Genomic DNA, 23,673 nt, shown 5'->3' on the forward strand with positions numbered 1-23,673 from the left:
TGGTAACTTCTAGCTCATTCGGTCCCTTTTAAGGCTCTTTCTTGGAAACTTCACCTAATAACTTCTGCTTATTCTTGTAAGGAGTTTTCCTGGAAATTTTACTCAATAATTTCCACTCACATCTCATTGGTTACTTCTGGCTGCAAAGGAAGCTGGGAAATGTCATCCTTTAGCTGGGCCTCTTTACCTGATGGAATAAAATCAGGGCCCCTTTAGGAAGGGAGCATGGGAGAAGGGCCCCCGACAAGGTGATCAGCAATCTGCCATAGGCCCAGGAGGGGACAGGTACTACAAAAAGGTGTTAACAGACTCTGCACTTACTCAACCATGTAACTGAAGGCTGAATCTTTTCCTCTTGGACAGAACATCCCAAAGTGGTAGACTTATTTTTATAGCATACATAGCAAAGAGTGTAGAAAATGCTTATGCTCAGAGAAACTAATAGAAAACCAACACCCAGCCACCCAGAGGGTTGGGGACAACCCTCTCATTAGCCCAACACAGGACCTGCTGACCCAGGGTCCATCCTTCTATCACCCCTCCTGTGTCCCCTGCCAGGCAGCATCCTCCTCTTCCAGCCAAATGAAAATTAGGGCAGGAGCCTGCCCAAACAGGGTAAGACTTAGCTGATGTTGACAGGCAGAGCCTTGGATGAAATCCTGGCTGTGTTTCCCTGCCAGCCGTCTAAGCTTCTCCTCTCTTCCTGGCCACCCTGGGCCTGGCTGACTGTGCTTTCCGTCCCTCGCCAAACCCCCAGCTCCAGAGGGGCGTCCGAGAGCCCTCTCAGGTCGTGGTGAAGACTCCACATGCCAAAAGCATCTGACTCAGGGCCCGAAACACAGTAGTTGCTCAGTAAATGGCAGCTCTTGATTTTCAGTTGAAATCAGTGATGGCCATGGCCTCCACGAAGTGATTCTTCTGTAGGCAGCGCCTTGTCAGACTCGCTACGAAATAGTTGATTGCGAGAACGCGGTTTCTGCTCACGCATGAGCCTTTCTGAGGGGTGGGGCCGCCTCTGCTGGGAAACTTCAGTTGGTATAAATTTCTGGAAGCCATAGCTGACCTTGTAGCAAATACTTCTTGAATGAGAAGGCAGGCTGGAAGACAGGCAGTCTGACCCTTAGTTTCTTTAGTCATAAAATGAAGAGATTGAATTTAGTTGTGAGATGAAGAGAGACAGTTATAAAATGAAGGCCTTCACCTGCCAAGACCCTTCCGGCTCTAACATTCTGTGGTGCTACGTGTGAAATGGAGCCATGGGACAGAGAGAAAGGGTTTCTGGGGGGATCTAGAAGGGAGGATTTTTATTTAACTCAAATTTTCTATCAGGATGGAAGAGAGCAGTGGTGTAGATAACTTGAAATTGAAGATGACCTTTGGAATTCACTAGGAAGCTTTTCTAAGAAATTGTCTTCTGAATCGTATTTCTCTTAGCCTTGAATTCCCTGAGTGCTCAGCACACAGCCCCTGGTCATGTGGGGGCTGCATGGGCAGGGGCATGTCTGCCTGGGATGAAATGCTTACTGTCGTTTGTCTGTAAATAAGGCATCCCTCATGGGTCATCGGCACTTGCTTCTGAGTTTGGGGCTGGGCGATGCTGTTCAAATTTGACAGACACGTACGGAGCACCTGCTTCATGTTAGCTACTGTTGTTCAACACCTCGGATATAACCAAGTGGAAGACCTGATTCTGCCTGGAACGGCTCCCAGACTTGTCAGGAAAGCAGACCTACAAAAGATGAATTGTGATGCGTGGGATAAGGAAGGTCTTTCATATACAGGGCGATGGAAACAGAAAGGCTAGTCGATGAACTTGGAAAGGCTTCTCGGAGAGGAGGGAGCCGGGCGTTGAGTGGCAAATATGGGTTTGTCAGGTAGAAGAGGGGATTCTGGGGAGAGGCGCCCACATGAACAAAGGCCCGGAGGCGAGGAGGATCGTGGTGGAGTTGAGAGGCGGTGTCTCCTCTGATGTGGCAGCAACAGTGGATCGGGGGCAGTGAGGGGATGTGGCCCCGGAGCCGGGCTGGGGTCAGACTGCGTCTGTCCTGGAGCGAATGCTGCGCCGAGGTGCATTTACAGGCAAGGGGGAACCTCTGGCAGAAATCCTGTCCTGGGATCAAGCAGCCTGTCCCTCTGCTTGCTGCAGCAAAGAGTGGATAGAGTTCACGGCCCCCTCTTTATATGGGATGTATTACAGGGAGGCAGCAGGACCCAGATTTAGGAAACTTCGCAGGCAAGCTGCAGGCTTGTGGAGGCCGGGAGTCAGGGCTGATGACTAGAAGAGCGGTTCCTCCAACAAACTTGCCTTTCTTTTCCTTCCCAGTTCCCTGAAGGCGCAGCTGCGGAAAGCCACCGAGGAAGAGGAGACTCGGATGAGAGAGGAGGAAAGCCGGCGGCTGTCCCAGCTCCTGGCCCAGGTGCAGTCCCATGTGGAAGCAGATGAGAGCCAGATCAGGTGAGGGTGCGCCGTGAGCCTCCTGCCCCACGCGGTGCCCCCCGAGTGCCCGGGCCTGGCCCATTCCGTCTGTCTGCGCAGGGCCGAGCAGGAGGCTTCCCTGCAGAGGCTGAGAGAAGAGTCGGAGTCTCTCCAGAAGGCCGAGAGGGCCAGCTTGGAGCAGAGGAACAGACAGATGCTGGAGCAGCTCAAGGAAGAGATGGAGGCCTCGGAGGAGAGAGAGCGGGCTTCCCTGAAGGCCGAGAAGGAGAGGGCTCTGCAGCAGCTCAGGGAACAGCTGGAGGGCGAGAGGAAAGAAGTGAGCCGGCGGCGTGGGGCTCCCGTCTGACGTGCCCCGGCGCTGCCTGGGGAGGGGCTGGGCGCCAGGCTGGGCGTATGGGGTGGGGGACTGGGCTGGGCACAGAGGAGGTGTCCACACAGCCGGCACGGGAGGCGGTAGACGGCAGGTGGGCTGTCCGGGACCCTTGTGGACCCGGCCGTCTCGGGGCAGGTGCTAGCCCGGGTCTGCCTGGCGCAGGAGAGGAAAGAGCGGGTATCCAGGGCTCCATCTGGGGCCAGCAGTAGCCGGGCGCTGTCAGTCACAGTGAAGAAGCATGAGGGGAAATGGCCCCTGGATTTGGGCAGATTTCATGACCGAAAGAACCCGGGCCAGACCAGAGGTTCTGAGACAAAGGGGCCCTGTCCCCGAGGGGCAGCTGTGATGAACTTTCATCTCTCCTTAGCGAGGCTGGCACATGTAGAGGAGGATTTTCTCCTTTGCCCTTACTCCCTGGGCCTCCAATTCTCTGTCTCCTGAGGGTCCGTCTCTAGATGAGAGGCGGAAGTAGGGCACAGCCAGGCCACGTCGACCTTCTTTCTTTGGGTGACGGTGAGCTTCAGCTCTTAGACCAGGAGCAGCCACACAAGGTGGGGGAGAATGTCACTGTACTGTCCTCTGGGTGCTCAGGCAGCTAGTGCTGGACCTCCAGCCCTCACCGCCTTGGGCCCTTGTTCACAGGCACAAGTGTCACCTGTGTACCTGTGGCCTAGCCCAGGGGCTGGGGGATGGAAGCAGTGACCCGAGGCTTACCGAAATGTCCCTCCACTCTGGCCTTCATGTTCCTGTTCATTTGCTAGTTGCAGACTTTAGAGACTGTGTTATTTTGGGGCAGCAAAGCTGTGCCTGTGGTTCCCCTTGGCCCTTTGGCTTGACGGGAGTCAGGCACGGTTCTCCTGGCTATTCCTTCCTCCCTCCGGGGTGAGTGCCTAGTCCGTCTTCCCCGCCCTGCGTCCCTCACAGGCCCCTTGTTGCTCCTTAGGCAGTGGCAGCACTGGAGAGGGAGCACCGAGCTGAGCTGGAGCGGCTCTCTTCCTCGCTGGAGGCCAAGCACAGAGAGGTGAGAGGCAGCTGGCCTTGGCCTGCAAGGTGGAGTGGCCATCCTGGTCCCTGAGCGTGAGCCTCAGGGCCCCTTCACGAACTGCACCCCCTGCCTGTCGCTAGGGTGGGAGTCTCCCTCCGCCTGAACACCCGCCTCCCCCCCCGCCCCCCCCCCCCCCCCCCCCCCCCCCCCCCCGGGGCTGGCTGCTGGGCCCCTGGCAAGCGAGTCCCTGAAGTCGCTCTGCAGTGCTGAGTGTCATGTCCCCTGTGCTGGGACCTCCTCAGGTTGTCTCCAGCCTCCAGAAGAAGATGGAGGAGGCCCAGCAGAGGGAGGAGGCCCAGCTGCAGGAGAGCCTTGGTCGGGCAGAGCAGAGGGCTCATCAGAAGGCTCACCAAGTGTTCCAGTATGAGCAAGAGGTAAATGCTGGTCTGCTCCTTCGACCTCGTGTATCCCTGTCACGGGCACTCCATCCCGGCCCCATGAGCCCTGCTTTGCCTTGGATGGCTCGGCTGGGGCTAGAACGTCTGGTTCCACTTTTGTGCCTCAGGTCCCTTGAGGCTGGGCACTTCCCCACCCCCGCACCCCCCCGTACGCGAGTGGGGAAGGGGCGCGGGGGCGGGGCGTGTGCACGTCACGTGTCATGCGTGCGCGGAGGTCGTGTTTGTGTATACCACGTGCCGGCCCACCCTCGGGCCTGCGAGTTGCAACCCTGCTGCCTGCCCCGCAGCTCAGCGACCTCCTGCGAGAGAAGCGCCAGCAGGTGGAGAGGGAACACGAGAGGAAGATGGACAGGATGAAGGAGGAGCACCAGCAGGTGCTGGCTGAGGCCAGAGAGCAGTACGAAGCCGAGGTGAATTTCCCCGGCGCACATGCGCGGCGCGCGCACTCACACGCACCGCGCGTCCTCGGCAGCCGGCGGCTTGCGCCCTGCTGAGGTGGCGTCGCGGCCCCGTCCTGCCTGTTCGCCCCGCAGCGGGCTGGCTGCATCCCCTCCCGGAGGGGTAGCGGCACACAGATTCGGAGCTCCTACCCCTGCCGGCGCTGGTCTCAGCCCCTTGATGCGTGCAGACTCACTTAGCACCCCCAGCACCCCCAAGGAGGTGGGGACTATTGTGACCTCCAGTTTAGAACCGAGGAGCTAGAAGGGTAAGCATCTTTCCCAAGTGCTCCAGGCCAGTAAGTCAAGGAGCTAAGATTCAAGCACGGCTGTCTGACCCCAGAGCCTTCAACTTTCGCTACCCCGACGACACCAGGCCATCAGGGTTCATCGCAATCCCAGGACACTAAGAAGTAGACTAGCAAGAGCCAAATAATACTTAGATCTCTGCCCACCCTCAGCTTTCGCCCGGCTTGCTCACACTGGGGATGAGCAGGGGCCACAGGGCCTCTGCCCCAGGACTTTTAGCCACTACCCCATTGACCGGAACTCATATCCCAGCCCCTGTGTACAGTCTTTCCCACAGAGGAATGACCAGCCTGTGATAAAATGTAGTTGATTCCCTCCCCAGGCCAATTCTGACCTTGCTCAAGAGCAGTGGCCTCTCTTCCCTTAAGGAAGGAAGCTGCACATGGAGGGACAGCAGGAGAGGCAGACTCCCCGGATGGGGCGGGGGTCCTCCTAATGGCATCTGCGGCAGAGAGCGGTGCGGGCTTCCTGGGGGATGAGAGCGGTGTTCTCCTTGAAGAGCCAACCCCAGGGAGCTGATGGGGTCCCTGACCTTGCTGACCCGAGGCTGTGGGGGCGGGGCGGGGGGGGGAGAGAGGGGACGCTGCGGTTTCCCCGCCCACAGCCTCACCTTCTGGGCAGGAGAGGAAGCAGCGGGCTGAACTCCTGGGACACCTGACCTGTGAGCTGGAGCGCCTTCGAAGGTCGCACGAGCGTGAACTAGAGGCCGTGAGGCAGACGCAGGATAGGCAGCTGGAGGACTTACGGCTGCGGCACCGGGAGCAGGTAGGGGCTCTGGGCTGCCACTGGGGACTGGGGAGGGTGAACCCACTCTGATACCTCTGTGCAGGAGGAGGAGTGCTGGAGGCAGGCATCTGTGGCAGCAGCGGATCTGAGCCTTGACAGCTTCTGGAGTGGGGGTCTCATGGCGATCCCCAAGCCAGGGCATGTTAGTGCCTTCGTCTTCCAGGCCAGGGCCCATCCCCAGGGTTAGAGGAGGTCAGCCCCCCTGGGGGCTTGGGGGTTGGCGCCTTTGCCTCTCCTTGCCCCCCGTGGGAAGAAACAAGGTGTGGCGCTTTCCCGGGAGCCTGCAAGGGCAAATGGGAGGAGGCCCGAGCCCAGCTTGGAGGGCGTGCTATGGAATCTGGCTCTGGGACTCCCTCCTGCACCCCCAGCTAATGCCTTGCACTCTTTCTACACTTACATCTTTCACTCCGCCTATTTCTGTGCAGGAAAGGAAACTCCAACATTTAGAGGTGGAACTGGAAACCAGAACCAAAGATGTCAAGGCCCGATTGGCTCAGCTGGACATCCAGGTGAGAGAGCGGGAGTTGAGGACAGGATCTCCAGGTGCCCTTGACCGTGGAGTCATAGCTCCCATAGGAGAGCATGGGTCCTCCTGCCCCTTAGACCTGGGGCCTGGGGATGGCCAAGGGTCCCATGTCCTTCCCTCCCCCACAGGAGGAGACTGCCCGAGTGGAGAGGCAGCAGCTCCTTGAAGTGCAGAGGCAGGTGGCGCTGGAGAGCGAGGTGTGTCCACCTGTCTTGTCCTCCCTCCTCTCTCCCCCATTCCTTCTCCCTTCCCTTCTCTCCCTCTTGCCCCACTTCCCACCTTGTGCTCACCTGATCTGTCCAGGTCATTAGGGTCCCCAACTATGTTGGCAGCATCCCGCAGATAGCCCGGCCGTGTGGGGTCCTGAGCCCACCCCAGGGGTGGGGCTGTGGAGGGCGGACGGAGCCTGCACGGCTCCTGACAGTGGGCACAGCGACCACCCTCTCCCCACCGCGCTCCTCGGGTTTCCCTGTCCTCTTGCTCCCTGCCTTTGCCCCACGTGGCTCTAGGTGCTCCTGGCTTTTCTTCTGCCCCCAGGAAGCCACAGCCAACCATCATCACCTGGAGGAGGCAAAGAAGGAGCACACCCATCTGTTGGAGACAAACCAACAGCTCCGAAGAATTCTCGATGAGCTTCGGGCCCACAAGTTGGAGCTAGAGTCCCAGGTGGATGTGCTGCAGACCCAGAGGCGGAGGCTGCAGAAACAAGTCAGGTGGGGTGGGCACCCTGCACCTGGCCACTCCTGCTGCCTCTTGCCTGCCCTCTGATGCTCCTGGGCCCTGTCTGCTCAGTTGAGCGGCGGGGGTGGAGCCTGGCAGAGGGGCTTTTGCTGCATTTTGTAGGGAGTGGGGGCTCAGAGGCTGTGAACAGCTGTTGTGGGGGGGGGGTGGCGGTCCCTGGTTCTACTGGTCATGGCCCAGCCGTGCCTCAGGGGCTTTGATGGAAGTGAAGGGATGGAGACGGTCCTGCTGTCTCCCTGAGAGGGGGGCTTGACGCCCACACTAGCAGTCCTGACAGTGTGCCACCTATCCTGTTCCATCATGGGAGCCTGCCTCTCCCCCACCCCCAATCCCCTTTCCCATCACAGCGACCTGGAGGCTGAAACTCAGAGGAAGCAGGAGGTGTTGAATGAGCTGGCAGCTAAGGAGAGCAATGCCTCCTCACGTGTTGAGCCAGATCTCCACATTGAGGACCTGAGGAAATCCCTTGGGACAGTGAGTTCTCTGTGCCTTGCAAGGGACAGGGTGGCCGGGCTGGGGCTCCAGGAGGGGGTCTGGCTCCGCTCTATATGCAACCTCGGTCTCCGGGCCTTATTGTTCCTAGTCCCCCATCCCCGTCGGTCCGATGGTAACTGTAAGCGGGCAGCGCGCAGCAGCTGGCGGAGCCATTTCTGTGTTCGGGCCCTTGGGAGGGGCTCGGGGGTCCCTTGAGCTGGCAGTGTGTCTAATATTCAGTGGGTCTTTTCTACTGTGTGTCCTTAGAACCAGACCAAAGAGGTATCCTCTTCTCTCCCCCAGAGCAAGGAGGAGACCGACTTATCCTTGGACAGGTGAGTCCTGATAGCCTTAGTTTGGGTCCAGCATTTGCTGAAGGGGTGCCTTCACAGATCTGGGGCTAACTGAAATGAGGTGGCTGTGGTCACCGGTGGGGCTTGGGTCCAGGGACCAAGGGAATCCCTTTGGCCAGCCCAGAAGGTGCCCTTGGGACCATCGATACCGCCTGCTGGCATCTGCTGCTTTCTGGTTGAGGGTCAGGCTGATGGGAGTGTCTGGCCATCTGTCTGGAGGCCCCCGGCCCCCTCCCTTTCAGAGACAGGGCAGGACGACTCTGCAGCATGCTGCACACTGTAGGTATCTAACGGCGGTATCCACTCACTGCCCAGCCCGGCGTAGTCTGTGCTCCCCTCGAGCCTCTGCTGGGGAAGTGGTCTAGTGACCCACAGCAGGGGGTTCTCGGAGCGTTCGCTTCCCTCTCCAACCCCTCTGCCCTGGCCTCCCACAGCGTCCGACACTACCTCTCTGCCGAGGGGCTAGCCCTCCGCAGTGCCAAGGAGTTCCTGGTGCGGCAGACGCGCTCCATGCGGAGGCGGCAGACGGCTCTGAAGGCCGCCCAGCAGCACTGGCGCCAGGAGCTGGCCGGCGCTCAGGAAGCCGCCCAAGATCCACCGGGCACCAAGGCCCTGGAAGACGTGCGCAAGGACTTGGAGGAGGTCAGGAGCTTCGAGGGGACCCTGCCAGTCCTTGGGGGTGGGGGCGGGGGAGGGGCTGGTGGGGGTGCTAGGGGACGTGGGGCAACATCCACCTTTGGTGATTCTGGGGACTCCACGACGGTGGCCACGCAGGCCCTGGGGTCACCGGATGAGTCTTCTAGGGAGATGGGGCAGGTGATGCAGGTTGTCTGTCTGCACGACGATGAAAGCACCTTACGTTTGCATGTCGATATGCACGTGCAGAATGCTTTCTCCAGTGGCCGTTTGCTCTTCATGTGACCGTAGATGATGTGCAAAGTAGTGGTTACTCTCATTTTCTAGATGAGAAGTACAAGTCAGGTTTTTAAAACTTCACAGCCAGTGCTTTGCTTGTCTACTCCATCACATTAAAGACTCGGTTCCTAAGTGAATCTTTGGAGCACCCTGGGCAGAAGACTGAATTGCTTCTCTGACGCCCTACTTTCCAATGAAAAGAGAGAAACTTCATTGTTACTCTGTGTTAGGATCACAGATCTCTGGGCCATCAAGAGGGGTCTTGGCAGAAGCTCCCTTAGTGTCGTGTGGGTGCTCAGAGCTGGCGAGGGGCAGGCTTCTTGGGGCGCCTGCATGCAGCCCCCGGCCCTGTCCTTGCTCTGCTCAGTGCTGATAGGGGAGTTGGAGCATGGCAGGGACCCCTTGAGAGTGTATCAGGTGCGGGCACAGCGCTAAGCACGTAACACACACTGTCTCGTTTCATTCTCACGACCTTATGAAAACTAGTATTTCTCAGGTGAATTTGTAGGTGGGCCTCCCGCATCTGCGCGTAGCCCCATTTGCGTCCTCCCCTTTCTCTCTGGCTGCAGGAGACCCGGCACCTGGATGAGATGAAGTCGGCCATGCGGAAGGGCCACGACCTGCTGAAGAAGAAAGAGGAGAAGCTGAATCAGCTGGAGTCCTCTCTTCTGGAAGAGGTGCGGCCCCATGGCCACAGCCGCCTCCTGCCGTTCCTGGGATGTGGTTGGGTTCTTTGGTCTCTTGCTGCGGGGGTGCTGGGCCTTTGGGGCTCCCGAGCTGGTGAAAAGGGCAGCGGCTTCGACTTTGCATTTGTTGAACAGATCTGTGCGGGGGGGGGGGGCGGGGGGGGTCCCGAGCAGACCCAGAGCCTCTTGCTGCAGGTTCTTGAGAGAGGGACTGGCCCCTCCCCTGCCCTCCCCCTGCCATGGTTTCTGAGGAAAAGTGTGCCCCTCATGTTAGGAACGGATGTACTTAGTGGCCTGGTCGACTTTCCCCCCGGATGCCAGAGGTGTGGGTGAGGCAGGAGGGAAGCCTGGGTGAACAGACCCTGTAGGGGGAGTTTGCCAGGGAGAAGGGGCTGTGGTCCCAGCTGCCTGCGTTTCAGGCCGTTGTGACCTTTTAGCCTCCACCTCCCTCCCCCTGTGATGCAAGACAGTCTGTGCCGTGTGCTTCTCCCAGAACCTGGGGTCCCAGAGAGCCCCCAAACCTCAACACGTCGCAAGAGCGGTGGGCAGCACAGGGCAGGGGTCAACACTAACTATTGCTTGTATCTCTCAGGCCCCAGATGAGGACGTTCTGCGAGGCGCCCCCCCCAAGAAGGTGGTGACTTTTGACCTCAGCGACACTGAAGACATGAGCAGCGCAAGTTCTGAATCCTGCCCCCTGCCTCACCGTGAGTGGTGGCATCAGCCCAGAGGGGGACCACAGTATCCATGGGGAGGGGCTTGGGGGCCTGAGGGGCAGCCCCCCTCCTTCAGCTCGGTGTGCGCAGGCCTCTGGAAGCCAGGGTCTGGGGCAGGTTCTCAGGGTTGGTCAGAAGGAGGGACCCCGTCGGGGTTTGCCAGCACCCAGGGCAGAAAGAATCAGGCCTGCTGCTGACTGCCCTGACTGTGCAGAGACCTTCCAGCGCCACCTTCTGGGAGGGGTTCTCTCTGCTGCTCTGGTCTGCAAAGGGGCAGAGGGCCATCTCCTGTTCCTTCCTTGCCCACACCCTGGAAGGCTTTTTCCCCTGGCCAGCTTCCGCTCCGCACCTTCTGGACCACGGAAGCCCTGCCGTCCCCCTTGTTCCCCATGAGCCGAGGGGCTGTGGTCTGGCGTACGGGGTGAGGAGGGGCCGTTCTGGGCCCTGAGGTCGAGTCCCTGCCTTTCAGTCAACCTGACCACAAGTGCCACCTTCCCCAACAAGATCTACTACTTGAGCAGCTCGCTGCAGCGCATCAGCAGCCAGCTGAATGGTGTCCTCAGCATGCTGGGCAGCCTCAACCCGCAGCCGCCACTGCCTCTCTTCACTTCCACGCCAGCGCACGTCCCGCCCCGGGCCGCTAGGAGCACCTCCATTCCTGCCTGCCCCTCCCGGCTCTCACCCTCGCCGCTGGCTACACCCTCATCCACCCAGTGGGCCTGGGACCCGGGGCTGGGCCCCAGGCTCTCCTCCTCCGCGGCTCAAACAGTGGATGACTTCCTGGTGGAGAAGTGGCGCAAATATTTTCCAGGTAAGCCTGCCTCCCTCCTCTGCCTGCCCCTTGCCACCCCCAGCTTTAGCATGGTCTGTTGATTACGGCCGTGGGTCACCTTGCGGCCACAGGCTCTGTGGGTCATGATGAATTACTGGAGCCTTTAAAAAAATTTTTTTTAATGTTTATTTTTGAGAGACACAGAGGTGAGTGGGTGGGGGAGGGGCAGAGAGAAAGAGGAAGACACAGAATCCGAAGCAGGCTCCAGTCTTTGAGCTGTCAGCACAGAGCCTGATGCAAGGCTTGAGCTCATGACCGGAGCTGAAGTCAGACGCTTAACTGACTGAGCCACCCAGGCGACTCTGATGGGATCCAGAGCTCAGCAGAACCTCAGAGCTCCTCCTCCTCATCACTATAATAGATGCCATCTTGTACACTGTATGATGGGCCGGCGGGAGTCTAATAACTCTCTGAGGTAGTATTAATTTATCCCCACTTTCCAGATGAGAACACTAACTCAGGTTAAGGGAGATGCTTCAGGGTACCCGGGGAGTAAGTAACACACTGGGTCTTGACCCCATGTTTCTCTGACTTCAAGATTCTGCTCCTTACCGCTTGGCCATCCAGCTTCCCAGTGCTTCTGGGCTGGGGGGGTGGGCAGTGCTCACCTGGTCTCTCAGTCCTGCTGAAGAATGTGAAAAGCAGATTAAGTTTTAGAAATAATAGGACAGTTTCTATCATCTGTCTCTCCCCTGCAACCACTGAAACTGGCCCTGTTTTTGTGTGTTTGTGCGAGGCAGGAGGTGCCGACGAGCCGGGAGGCAGCCTGCTGGGGCTGCTTTCCAGTGCCCGTTTCTGAACGATTTGCCCCCACTTTTCCAGCTGGAGTACCGTTCCTCAGCACCGGCCCTGCCCCCCTGGAGAACAGGCTGGGTTATGTGTCGGCCAGGTAAGCGTCCCTCGGGGCTCAGGGTGAACCACACAGCCCTGCTGCTTTGCTGTGCCTCCTGCCAGGGGAGAACTCTGGTCATGGAGAGCGAGCTTGGACGGGCCTCCAAGTCACGCAGTTGCCCGGGTCTGAGGTGCCTCTCCACGCTGAGAGAAAAGGCCAAAACACTGGGGTCCCGTGGCAGCTGTCCTCACCTGGCTTGGCTCTGTGAAGAAGCTGCCTGGTAGCATCTCTGCAGGGAGAAATCAGCCCCTGTTGGGACCCTGTTCCTTCCCCAGGCCCCTCCTGCCCTTGAGTGTGGCTTTTGTCTTTGCCATCAAGCTCGTTGTCTGCTTCATGGGCTCCTTTCTTCCCTCAGCCCTGCTGAGCAACATCTGGCACGAGAGGGGCACCCAGTGGGAAGGACAGATGGGCAATTATTTAAACCTGTTGTTAACTTCCCATTCATCTTCTGCCTTGCCAAGTTGTCCTCTGCGTCCCCACCCCACAGGCCCCCAACCCTAAGCACTGTCATTTACCCTTTGGCCCGCTTGGGAGCTGAGGCTGGGTGGGTATTTGAGTCAAGAGAGGGGAGAGCTTTGGCTGCTGAGCGTGACCGGGACCAGGCTGACGTCAGGAGTGTTCACCAGAGGAGGGGCTCACCACTGCCTCTCTGGGGACCTGATGCTCGCCCTCCCCGAGGGGCATTCTCCCCAGCAGAGGAAGCTTTGAGCTGCTAAAGCAGGCAGAGGCTGTCGTGTAGAGGGGAGGAGGGAGAAGTGCTGGCCTGTGGGCTGTTCCACACAGCCCCTTCCTCCCCTCCCCACGCCGTGCTCCTCCTTCCCAGCCAGCAGCTGCGGCTCCTGCAGCGGGCCCATCCCCAGGTCTCCGAGGTGGGCAGCACCGACGTCCAGGGCCTGATCGAGGCTAACCGAAAGTGGCTACAGCGTTACAAGAATGACCCCAAGTCGTATCCTTTGACTGGTCCCTGAGCCTTGCTCCGTTCCTGCTGTAGCTGCTAGGATGGCTGAGCTGGGCCCCGGGGGTCCAAGGACGGCCCCGTTTGGCGTCTGGTCCTTCGCTGGACGCACTAAACTGACCGCGGAGTTTTCCTTCACCTCGCCGCCAGACGTCTCTTCTCTTCAGGGCCCAGGCTGGCAGCCTCTTCTGACTTCCTGCAGCTGGGCCTGGATGAGAACAATAGGCTGAAGGTGTATCACTACTGAGGCCCTGAGCCTCTCCTGCACCCAGACCAAGTGCCTGAGGAGCTGCCTGTGCTTTCTTCCTTCTGAGAAAGCATTGTCCTCCCCCGTTTGCCAACTTCCCCACTCAGAGGAGCCACGGGGGCCGGGGCTGGATGGAAACGATGGTAGGGCCCGAAACCGTGAGCTGCCCCCAGAGACCATGTCTCTCAGGCTGCAAAGTGTGGACTTCTGTGAGCTCCTGTGTGGACGAGGAACACTGGTGGGGGGGTCATCGGCCCCAAGGGCCCCTCCAGGGGAGGAGGAGGGATTAAAGGAGTTGCCTTCCAAGGCCAAGGGCCTCCCTTGGGAGCGGAGTTGATCCCTGGGACCCGCAGGGCACTCAGTGCTGGGACTCCCGTGGTTCTGTGTGTGTGGTCCTTAATTTACCAGAACAAAGCTTCCCCACCCCCCGCATGTCTGTACCTTCGGACCAGGCTCTAATACCTCAGCATCATAGAGATCAGACCTCTCTCTTTTTTTACATGTCTCCTTTCTTGAGCACTTGGTCTCTCCTTTTGACTATCTCAGGATCGGGCCCAGAGCCCTGCCAGAGGTTGCTGGAAGCTGTCCCTCCTCCACCCCCAGCCCCTGGAAGCTCTGCTGCTCATCCTCTCTCTCCTGGGACTCGACTGTCCTCAGGAGTGCTCCCTTCCCTCAGGCTCCTACCCAGAGCCCTCCCTGCTAGAGTCTCAGGGTCGCAAGCACACAACTTTCAAGAAGCCACCAAGCCATATGAAAAGTCTGGGATGGCTTCTGGTCCTCATCTTGGTTTTCTCTTCTTGTTTCTACCCCCGCCACCCTTCCTCGGAGCTGGGAGGCTGCACCTGGCATTGGCAGTGAGGATTCTGAGCTCCCTGCTTCCCAACAGAGGGGATGTACTCTGACATCTGTCCCACTGGTAAATAAAATGCCCCCCCCCCCCCCCCGTTTGTCTCGAAAGCTATGGGGTAGCCCTTGCCTCTCTCCTACATAGACACCAAATTTCTGCCAGCCCTCCGTGCATTTGTCAGGGACTAAGAAACTGTTTACTCCTCCCACGTGCTTTGTAGGCATCAGTCTGCCATGGGGGGAAAAAGTCTGTTTTGTTGTTTAGCTCATTCTGTGTGCTTCGGGGCTAGCTCACGTGTTATAACCAACTCTGGTGACAAGCCTGTATTTTCTACATCAATTAAATCTCTGCAGGCCCATTTGCTACAAGGCAGTTGTGTGAATGTCTCCTCTTTGAAGGCCTTTGCCTCCTTGCTCTTAAAGAATGAAGGAAGGAAAAATTAACATTCACAGACCACTTCCGAGGTGTCTAATCTAATCACGGCAAACCTGTAATGTAGGTGTAATGGTTGAACCGAAGGCTCAGAGACCTGGAGGAGCCCAAGGTCCTCCATGAAATGGCGGAGAGCCCTCACGCCCCGAGCTCCCAGTCCTGCTGCTTTGGGAAGCCTCAGGAAGTGCTGACGTCCTCCATCTCTCCCTTCCCCCTCTCCCTACTCTGCCCCCTCCCAGCTGGAGACTCATCGTGCCATTTCCCAGAGGCCACTTGGCATTGTCTTCTCCATGCAGACAAATGAAAACTAAGCCCCCTGAAGTCCTAAGCTGGCAAAGTCGGGTGGGTTTTGTTTTCTGCTCCAGTGGTGTGAGAAGCCTACATAGTTTCGGGTGTGTAGCAACAAAATTGCTAGGAGAACCAATTGAGTAGTCTGTGTTTCATGGATTTGCGTAAGAAAACCAACCGAAAGACAAAACAGCCTCCTCTGTGTCCCAGTGTTCTTGCTGCTCTGATGAAGGGACCGAGAAAAGACGGTAACATTTGTTAAATGCCTTCTATGTGCAGGTGCTTTTCAAATATTATCTCATTCAACCCTCTTAACCCATGAAGTTGATATCATTTTATAGATGAGGAACTTTGGGCTCAGAGTTTAAATGACTACCGCTCAAGGTCAGGATTTGAACCTAGATAGACACGTCTCTAAAAGCTGAGGTGTGTGCAGTCTGCTCCCTTAAATCAGCACCTTCTGTCCTCCTGACTCACACAACAGTCCTGGTCCGCTTGGTCTGAAGACCTGAGTCCCAGGGAGGGAGTGGCGTCTAGCTGGGTGGGGCAAATGCCCCCGGGCCAAGGATTACAAAAGGACTTTTTGAGAAGACTCCAAAACTGTCCCATCTCTCCCCTTAGAGAATCTAGCTGAAGAGTCTCAAACGATAGACCTTTATAACTAAATGGAACCTTGTAGATGACTATGTGTGAGTTACCCAAAGTTACAGTCAGTGTGTGGGAGAGGCGGGACCAGAACCTGAGTCCTGACTCCCAGCCTGGGGCTTCAGGAAAGAGTGTTTTTAAAGGGATCTGTATTTTGAATAGGCTCTAAGTTCACGTGGCTCAGTATTCAAAAGAGGTGAATGTCAGTCCACCCTTGGGCCAGTCTTGTCCTTGAAAGTTTCTTCTGGACATTGTATGCAAACACAAGAAAAGAAGGGACAGTGTTTTGGTTTTCTTCCTTTAACTGGTGGGGTAAAGGTCATTCCTAACCTGGGATCAGACACTCTCCTAAAGCTCTTTTGTGAGATGTTCACTGACTATTTTCTTAAGGGAGCAGCGTTGGGAATGGTAGCCCTCCTGCTGTGAGGAGACTTCACATAGAATGGCAGCCCCTGGAGTGGAGAAAGAACCCTGGCCTCAGGACCCCTGGGTTCACCCTGGGCTCTGACACCTGCAAGCCATGTGACCTGAAAAAGTCCTTTCGAGGCCTGTGTCTCCCCTGGTTAAAAGCTCAAAGCCTAAACCCACATTTTAGGGAAGAAGCAGGGTGACCTCCTCGGGTGGGGGAGCTGCTCTCATCCAGAGGGAGGCTGGAAAGCCCCCAGTGGCCCAAGGTAGGCTCTGGTGGGGAAGGGGACTCATGTGGGTTTCCAGTCCCACCACCAGCTTTTTTTGGCGGGGAGGTCCTGGGGAAGTGGTGATTAACAAATGGAGTCCTGCTATCACCAGCGTCCGAAGAATCGGAAAGTCCCTTTGTTCCTCCTTTCCCCTTGCATCTCCTACCTCCTCCACTGAATTTGCCATCTCTAGCAGAAATGTTACACAGAGGGCCCAACAAAGGGCAGTAGAACACTGTTTGCCGTGATGGAGGAGAGGGATGCCTGCTCTTGGGAGGTAGGAAGCAGAGGGACAGTGTGAGGAGTTCCACTGTCACGATCAAAAGCAGATGGGACGTGAGTCAGATAAGGGTTCCCTTGTTGTCCTCTCTGTGCCTCAATTGTCACGTCTGTAGAATGGGATGAATAGTAGTACCTATCCCATAAAGTGGTTGAGAGGATTAAGGAAGTTAATCCCTAGAAAGTCCTCAAAACAGTGCTTATCGCATAGTAAGAGCAGTAACGTCACCCAGATGGTAACATAGGTCATTCCTGAATTCATTCCCCTTCAGAAGAACCACTAACAACTATTCATGAACGAGACACCACTGAGAGAATCTGAGAACACAGGGCCGAGGCTGAAGCGCCCCCTGCGGCACAGAGAATGAGGCAGATTGCATTGGAAGGGTGAGAGAAGCGGCTCTGTGCTGACTTGGCCTTGCCTTTCCCCGGGCCAGTAGAGCCCCACAGAGAGGTCCCCTTAAGCCTGCGGTTCCCCCTGAGGGACAGGAGTTCAGAGTAGACATCCAGCGCCACCGCCAGCATCGTGGGTCGCTTTGTGGGAGCCCCTACCGTGGTTTCACCCCAAGGGGATTGCAAGGGAATCTGCAACGTAAGTGGGGAGGGACTTCCAACGACCAGCACTTGGATTTTGGCCAACCACGTTTGTGCTTGGAGGGCCCAAGTATTGTCTCAACCAGTGGCTCTACTCATCTGCAAAACCAAGGCAGTGGTACGTGCTGACCAGGACTGGGTAGGGTGCAGGCCTACCTGATCCGGGTCCTCAAATGAGTTTGTAGGCTCTGCAGCCTGCTCTGTCTGCACCCAGGCAGAAGAGCTGGGTCGTAGCCCCACCAACTGTGGAGTGTGGCTCTGCCAGTCCTTCCTGACCAGAAAGCCAGTTTGGGAGAATTTGAGAGTTGCTGGAAGGGGGCCCTCCAAGTCCCACTGAGGCTGGATATCCCAATCATGGCCCCACTTGTTACGGAGCATGGTCCTTGGCCCCATCTGATGGGAACGCTGGTGAGAATACCTAGAATCTGCTGTCTAACCCAGCATCACTTGAGCCAAGAGGCAACCGTAGAACTGACCACCCCTAGAGTAAAGCCAGGGGCCCTGTTTGATGGGGGAAGTTGGGGCATGGGTCAGCTTGACTCAAGACCACCAAGAGCCTTCATGGCCCTGGAGCTGCTTCTCCCACTGCACCTCAACAGAGAAACTAATTCATAGTCCCACTTATAGCTGAATACAGCCATCAGCCCACCTGACCAAGGAACCTTACCAAAACACAGAGGAAGCTGCGTAGTCCACCCACTGTTTACAGTGGCACTTGAACAGAAAGCAGAGTCTATGGCTTTCCCTATCTGCAGAGCAAAATTGGTGGCTTCAACTGATCAGAATATTCAGGGCACACTCTCACCTGATTTGAGTCCCCAAACTGTGAGCCATGCAGACCCTGGGTTCTGTCTTGCTGCCCAGCCAGGGCAGGAAAACTAATTCATAGTCTCCTCTACTGCTAAGTATAGTACCCAGTTCTAGTAAGCCTGATTAGAGAATTCAGGCAACCATGGAGTTCATCCTACAGCCTCACTTAGGGGAACAAACCGGCAGTCCTATCTAGCTGTTTCAGCCAGTGGTGTATGTACCACCTTTGGCCTCAGAGCTTAAAGAGTTGCCTGGTCCAAAAACAGACCCTAAGAGAAGACTTCACATGCCGAAGTCACTACCAGCAGACCTGTCCAGAAGCCCAAACTAAGCTGACTCGTGAAATACTGTCTCTGCCAAAGCAAACCTGCAAAGTTTGGAAGAGGAGACCACTGACTCAAATGCAGATACCAACATAAGGAATCAAGGATCATGAAAAATCAGACAAATATGATACCACTGAAGGAAACTAATAAAGCTTAATAACTTACCCTACAGAAATAGAGATCTCTGCACCGTCAAAGAATTCAAAAGAATCCTTTGAAGTAGTTTAATAGTCTATAAGAATACCCAGACAACTAAATAAAACTAGGAAAACAATTCATGAACAAAATGAGAAGTTCAACAAAGAAACATAAACCATCAAACCCAAACAGAAATCCTAGAGCTGGAAAAATACAATCACCACACTGAAGAATTCAGTTAAAGCTTCAAAAGTGGATCCAACCAGGCAGAAGAAAGAATCAGCGACCTGGAAGGTAGGACGTTTGAAATTATCCAGTCAGAGGAGCGAAAAGAAAAAAGAATGAAAAAGAGTGAAGAAAACCTGTGGGGGTTATTAGGATATAATGAAAAGAAATAATATTCACATTATGGGAATTCCAGAAGAGAAAGGTCCAGAAACTGTATTTAAAGCAATAATGGCAGAAAAGTTCCTAAACCTGGGGAAAACAATAGACCTCCAGATCCAAGAGGTCCAAAGGACCCCAAATAGGAACCCAAACAGGGCTACACCGAGACACATTATAAATTACTAAAAGTGAAACACAGAATTTTAAAAGCAGCAAGGTATATACAAGTGACCTTCCATAAGACTTTTGCAGATTTCTCAACAAAATTTTTAGGCCAGAAGAGAACTGGATGGTATATTCAAAACATTGAAAGGGAAAAATTGTGAACCCGAAATACTGTAACCAATAAAGCCGTTCTTCACAAATCAAGTAGGGATAAAGACTTTCCCTCATGAAAATTGAGATAATTCATCACCAATAGACTTGCCTAACAAGTGGAAATAAAAGGACACTAGTATCATAAAAACATAAGGCAGTGTAAAATTCAGTGATAGTGGTAAATATGTAGTCAAATTTAGATTCTGTAATATGGTAATGGTGGTGAATAATTAACTTTTAAACCCTAGTTGTGGGTGAACAACAGAGTTCTGGTCCAGGATGGCAATGTTGGAAGACCCTGAACCCACCTCCTCCAGGGACACAACAAATCTACACCTATTTATAGAGCAATTCCTTTTGAAGAAGAACCAAGGGCTGACTAAACAGCTTCTGCAAAACAAGAGAGAGACCATATAGGAATGGCAAGAGAGGAGACACAGTTACAAAGGGAGCCCCCAATCCCTATGCTGTGAACTGCAAAGGGGAGGGATAGGACTGAAGGACCTGGAGCAGATTCATCTGCCCTGAGGCACAAAAAAAAAAAAAAAAAATAGCCACAGCTTAAAAGGGCAACTGGAATAAAGGAACCACCCCTACGACCCTGCCAAATGGCTGCCAAATGCCAGAGAGCTATTGGATCTCTCCTTGGGTGGGGAGGGGCTTGTGATACCAGTGTATACATTCCCTCTCAATCTTGATAGCATGGATGGGAGCAAGATCTGGGCACCCTAAATGGCCTACCGCTGCAGCAAGCACCAGGGCCCTGGCCCACACTTAGCCCCGGCCATCCTACCAAGGTGGCCCCAGTGTACCACACACCAGGACACCTCTGATCAGTGGTCACTACAGCTCTAGCCATTGCACCAAAGTTACATTGGCACAAAGCATCCAAGAACACTCCAGGCCTGTAGCATTTCAGCACCAGTTGCCCTGAGAGGTCACCCTCTGTGCTCATCACCTGGGACATCCTGCCACTTCAGCTTCAGCTTCATCCCCTGTCCTCCCAGGGTCCCCTCTCTGCAGAGAGCTCCAGAACCTCCCTGACCTGTACCTACTTCAACTACAGTTGTCCTGTCAGGTCTCTTCTTGCCTATGCCCACTTCAGCTCTGGCCATCCCACCAGTGCAGTCCCAGCACAAGTGCCCCAGAATCCCCAGCCTATACTGGCCCCAGTGGCAGCCAGCCAGAGTCACCATGCACACAGTCTACACAGGAATGACCACACACAGGACCATTCTTTCAAGTTTAGAAGTGGCTGTTCTACCTAATTCAGAAAGAAAAACAGAAAAGCAAAACGAGACAGGAATATGCTCCACATGAAAGAATAAGACAAAACCTCAGAAACAACCCTAAATGAAACAGATCAGCAATGTGCCTCATAAGGAGTTTAAGGTCATGATCATAAAGATCATATCAGACTGGAGAGAAGGGTGGAATAACACAGAACCATAACAGCAAGATAGAAAATATATTTAAAAAAAAAAAGAACCAATCAGAGTTGAAGAATACAATCACAGAAATGAAAAGTACACTAGAGGTAAATCAATGTTAGATTAGTGGAGGTACAAGAATGGATCAGTGATCTGGAAGGCAGGATAATGGAAAGCTCCCAAGTTGAACATCACAAAGAAAAAAAAGTTAAGGTAAGGTTAAGGGATGCCTTGGACCACATCAAGCAAACAAACATTTGCATTATCAGGGTCTCAGAAAAAGAAAGAGAAGGGCAGAACACTGATTTGAAGAAATAATAGCTAAAAACTTCCCTAGCCTGGGGAAGGAAACAGACATCCAAGTTCAGGAAGAACAGAGTTGCAGACAAGAGGAACCCAAGGAGATCCATACCATGACATATAATAATTAAGATTTCAAAGGTTAAAGATGAAGAATTTTAAAAGCAAGAGAGAAACAAAAAGTACATATAAGGCAAACCCCATAAGGCCATCAGCTGATTTTACAGCACAAACTTTGTAGGTCAGAAGGGAGTGGCATGATATATTCAAAGTGCTGAAAGGAAAAGACCTACAACCAAGGATACTCTACTTAGCAAGGTTATTCAGAATTGCAGGATAGACCTTTTTCCAGACAAAAGTTAAAGGAGTTCCTCATCACTAACCTGGCCTTACAAGAAATGTTAGAGGGATTTCTTTAACTGGAAAAGACAAGACCATAATTAGAAGAAAATTATGAATTAAAAGATATAAATATGACAATATATGTATAAAATGTAGAGGGATGATTAAAGTTTTTTTTATAATGTGTTCAAACTTAAATGACCATCAACTTAATACAGACTATGGTATACCTAGGATATTATATATGCATGTCATAGTAACCACAAAATGAAAAACTGTAATAGTTACACAAAAAATAAACAGAAAGGATTCAAGCATAACACTAAAGAAAATCATCAATTACAAGGGAAGAGAGCAAGAGAAGACACAGGAACAGAGAAAAACGACACAAGAAGCAATTAACAAGATGACAATAAGTAGATACATATCAATAATTTTTATTTTTTTAAAGACTTTTAAGTAATTTCTACACCCAATGTGGCACCCAAACCCACAACCCCAAGATCAAGAGTTGCATGCTCCACTGACCAAGCCGCCAGGTGCCCCAATAATTAAATGTAAATGGTCTAAATGTTCCAATCAAAAGACATAGGGTGGCAGAATGGATTTAAAAAAATAAGCCCCCTATATATGCTGCCTACAACCATTTCAGACCCAAAGACACACAGACTGAGAGCAAAAGAATGGAAGAAGATATTCCATGCAAATGGAATTGAGGAAAAAAAAAAAGCTGGGTAGCATTCTTATATCAGACAAAATAGTCTTTAAAACACAGACTGTAACAAGAGACATAGAAGGGCATGCATACAATTAGAGGGTCAATCGAACAAGATCCAAAAATTGTAAATATCTGCCCCAAATTGTAGTACCTAAAGCAAATATTCACAAAAAGGGAGAAATGGACACTAATACAATAATAGTAGGGAACTTTAACACACCACTTACATCAATGGCTAGATCATCCATACAGAAAACTAATAAGGAAACTGTCTTTCAATGACACAGCAGACCAGATGGACTTAAGAGATATTTATAGAACATTCCATCTACAAACAACAAAATGCACATTCTTTTCAAATGCACATGAAACACTCTCCAGGACAGATCACTCGGTAGGCCACAAAACAAATCTCAATAAATTGAAGAAGACTGAAATCAGATCATGCATATATTTTGACCATGAGGTTATGAAACTAGATACCAATCACAAGAAAACAATTGGAAAAAAACACAAACACATGGAGACTAAACAGTAGGCTACTAAAGAACCAATGTATCAACAAGAAATCAAAGAGGAAATTAAAAAATACATGAAGGCAAATGAAAGTGAAAACATAATGGTTCAAAATCTTTGTGATGCAGAGAAATTAGTAGTTTTAAGAAACAAATTTATAGCAATACAGGACTACCAAAAAAAAAATCTCAATTAAACAATGTAAGCTTGTATCTAAAAGGATCTAGAAAAAGAACAATCAAACCCCAATCTTAGAAGAAGGAAGGAAATGAAGACCAGAGTAGAAATGAATACAATAGAGTAAAAAAAAAATAGGAAAGATAAATGAAACCAAGAGTTGGTTCTTTGAAAAGATAACCAAAATTGATAAGCCTTTAGCTAGAATTCATCAAAGAAAAAAATAAAGAGGACCCTGGTAAATAAAATCAGAAATGAAAGAGAAGTAACAGCTTACACCACAGAAATACAATAGATTATAAGAAACAACTACAAGAAATTATATGCCAACAAATTGGAACTAGAAGAAATGGATAAATTCCTAGAAACATACAACTTCCTAAAACTGAATCAGGAAGAAATAGAAAAACAGAATGGATAAATTATTAGTAATGAAACTGAATTGGTAATCAAAAAACTCCCAACAAACAAAAGTTCAGGAACAGGTGGATATACAGATGAATTCTGTCAAAAATTTAAAGAAGAGTTATTACCTATTCTTCTCAAACTATTCCAAAAAAGAAGAGGAAGGAAAGCTTCCAAATATATCCCATAAGGCTAGCATTACCCTGATACCAAAATCAGACAAGGTTACTGAAAGAAAGAAAAGATAGGAAGGAAGAAAACTATAGGCCAATATTTCTTAAAAAAACTTTTTTAATGTTTATTTATTTTTGAGAGCGACAGAGACAGAGTGTCAGTGGGGCAGGGGCAGAGAGAAAGGGAGACAGAATCCGGAACAGACTCCAGGTTCTGAGCAAGCTGTCAGCACAGAGCCTGACTCAGGGCTTGAACCCACAAACTGCGAGATCATGACCTGAGCTGAAGTTGGACGCTTAACCAACTGAGCTATCCAAGTGCCCCTATAGGCCAATATTTCTGACAAACAGATGCAAAAATCCTCAACAAAAAAGGGTAGTGAACTGCATTCACAGTACATTGAAAGGATCATTCATCAAGTGAAATTTATTGTGGGGAATGCAAGGATTGTTCAATATTTGCAAATCTATCAATGTGATACACCACATTAACAAAACGAAGGTAAAAATCATATGATCACCTCAACAGATCCATAAAAAGCATTTGGCAAAAATCAACATTGTTTCATAACCAAAACTCTCAATAAAGTCAATTTAGAGGGAACATACCTTAATATAATAAAGACCATTTATGAAGAAACCACAGCTAACATACTCAATGGGAAAAAACAAATGAGAGCTTTCCTTTTAAGACCAGCTTTCCCACTAAGAACAAGACAAGGATATTCATGCTAGCTACTTTTATTCAA

General features: G+C 52.6%; 1 protein-coding gene across 8 annotated transcripts in view; it reads left to right on the forward strand.

The window, feature by feature from the left end:
* The window catches only part of CEP164 (centrosomal protein 164), a 92,184-nt gene that overhangs the window by 52,829 nt on the left and 15,682 nt on the right, over positions 1 to 23,673 (forward strand). For 5 of the 8 annotated variants that reach the window (XM_042958084.1, XM_042958088.1, XM_042958087.1 and 2 more), the window contains 18 exons: positions 2,324 to 2,455; positions 2,537 to 2,753; positions 3,754 to 3,831; positions 4,098 to 4,229; positions 4,541 to 4,663; positions 5,621 to 5,764; positions 6,211 to 6,294; positions 6,440 to 6,508; positions 6,849 to 7,024; positions 7,400 to 7,526; positions 7,794 to 7,861; positions 8,314 to 8,521; positions 9,364 to 9,471; positions 10,073 to 10,187; positions 10,666 to 11,007; positions 11,851 to 11,917; positions 12,744 to 12,866; positions 13,026 to 14,337. In XM_042958084.1, coding sequence (XP_042814018.1) covers positions 2,324 to 2,455; positions 2,537 to 2,753; positions 3,754 to 3,831; positions 4,098 to 4,229; positions 4,541 to 4,663; positions 5,621 to 5,764; positions 6,211 to 6,294; positions 6,440 to 6,508; positions 6,849 to 7,024; positions 7,400 to 7,526; positions 7,794 to 7,861; positions 8,314 to 8,521; positions 9,364 to 9,471; positions 10,073 to 10,187; positions 10,666 to 11,007; positions 11,851 to 11,917; positions 12,744 to 12,866; positions 13,026 to 13,122 — 2,410 coding nt within the window. In that variant the 3' untranslated portion in view covers positions 13,123 to 14,337. Of the gene's footprint in view, positions 1 to 2,323; positions 2,456 to 2,536; positions 2,754 to 3,753; positions 3,832 to 4,097; positions 4,230 to 4,540; positions 4,664 to 5,620; positions 5,765 to 6,210; positions 6,295 to 6,439; positions 6,509 to 6,848; positions 7,025 to 7,399; positions 7,527 to 7,793; positions 7,862 to 8,313; positions 8,522 to 9,363; positions 9,472 to 10,072; positions 10,188 to 10,665; positions 11,008 to 11,850; positions 11,918 to 12,743; positions 12,867 to 13,025; positions 14,338 to 23,673 lie in introns of those variants that run through there. The other 3 variants (XR_006208205.1, XR_006208204.1, XM_042958086.1) reach the window with 3 other exon arrangements.

This window comes from Panthera tigris, chromosome D1 (assembly GCF_018350195.1).
Source record: "Panthera tigris isolate Pti1 chromosome D1, P.tigris_Pti1_mat1.1, whole genome shotgun sequence".
NCBI lineage: Eukaryota > Metazoa > Chordata > Mammalia > Carnivora > Felidae > Panthera > Panthera tigris.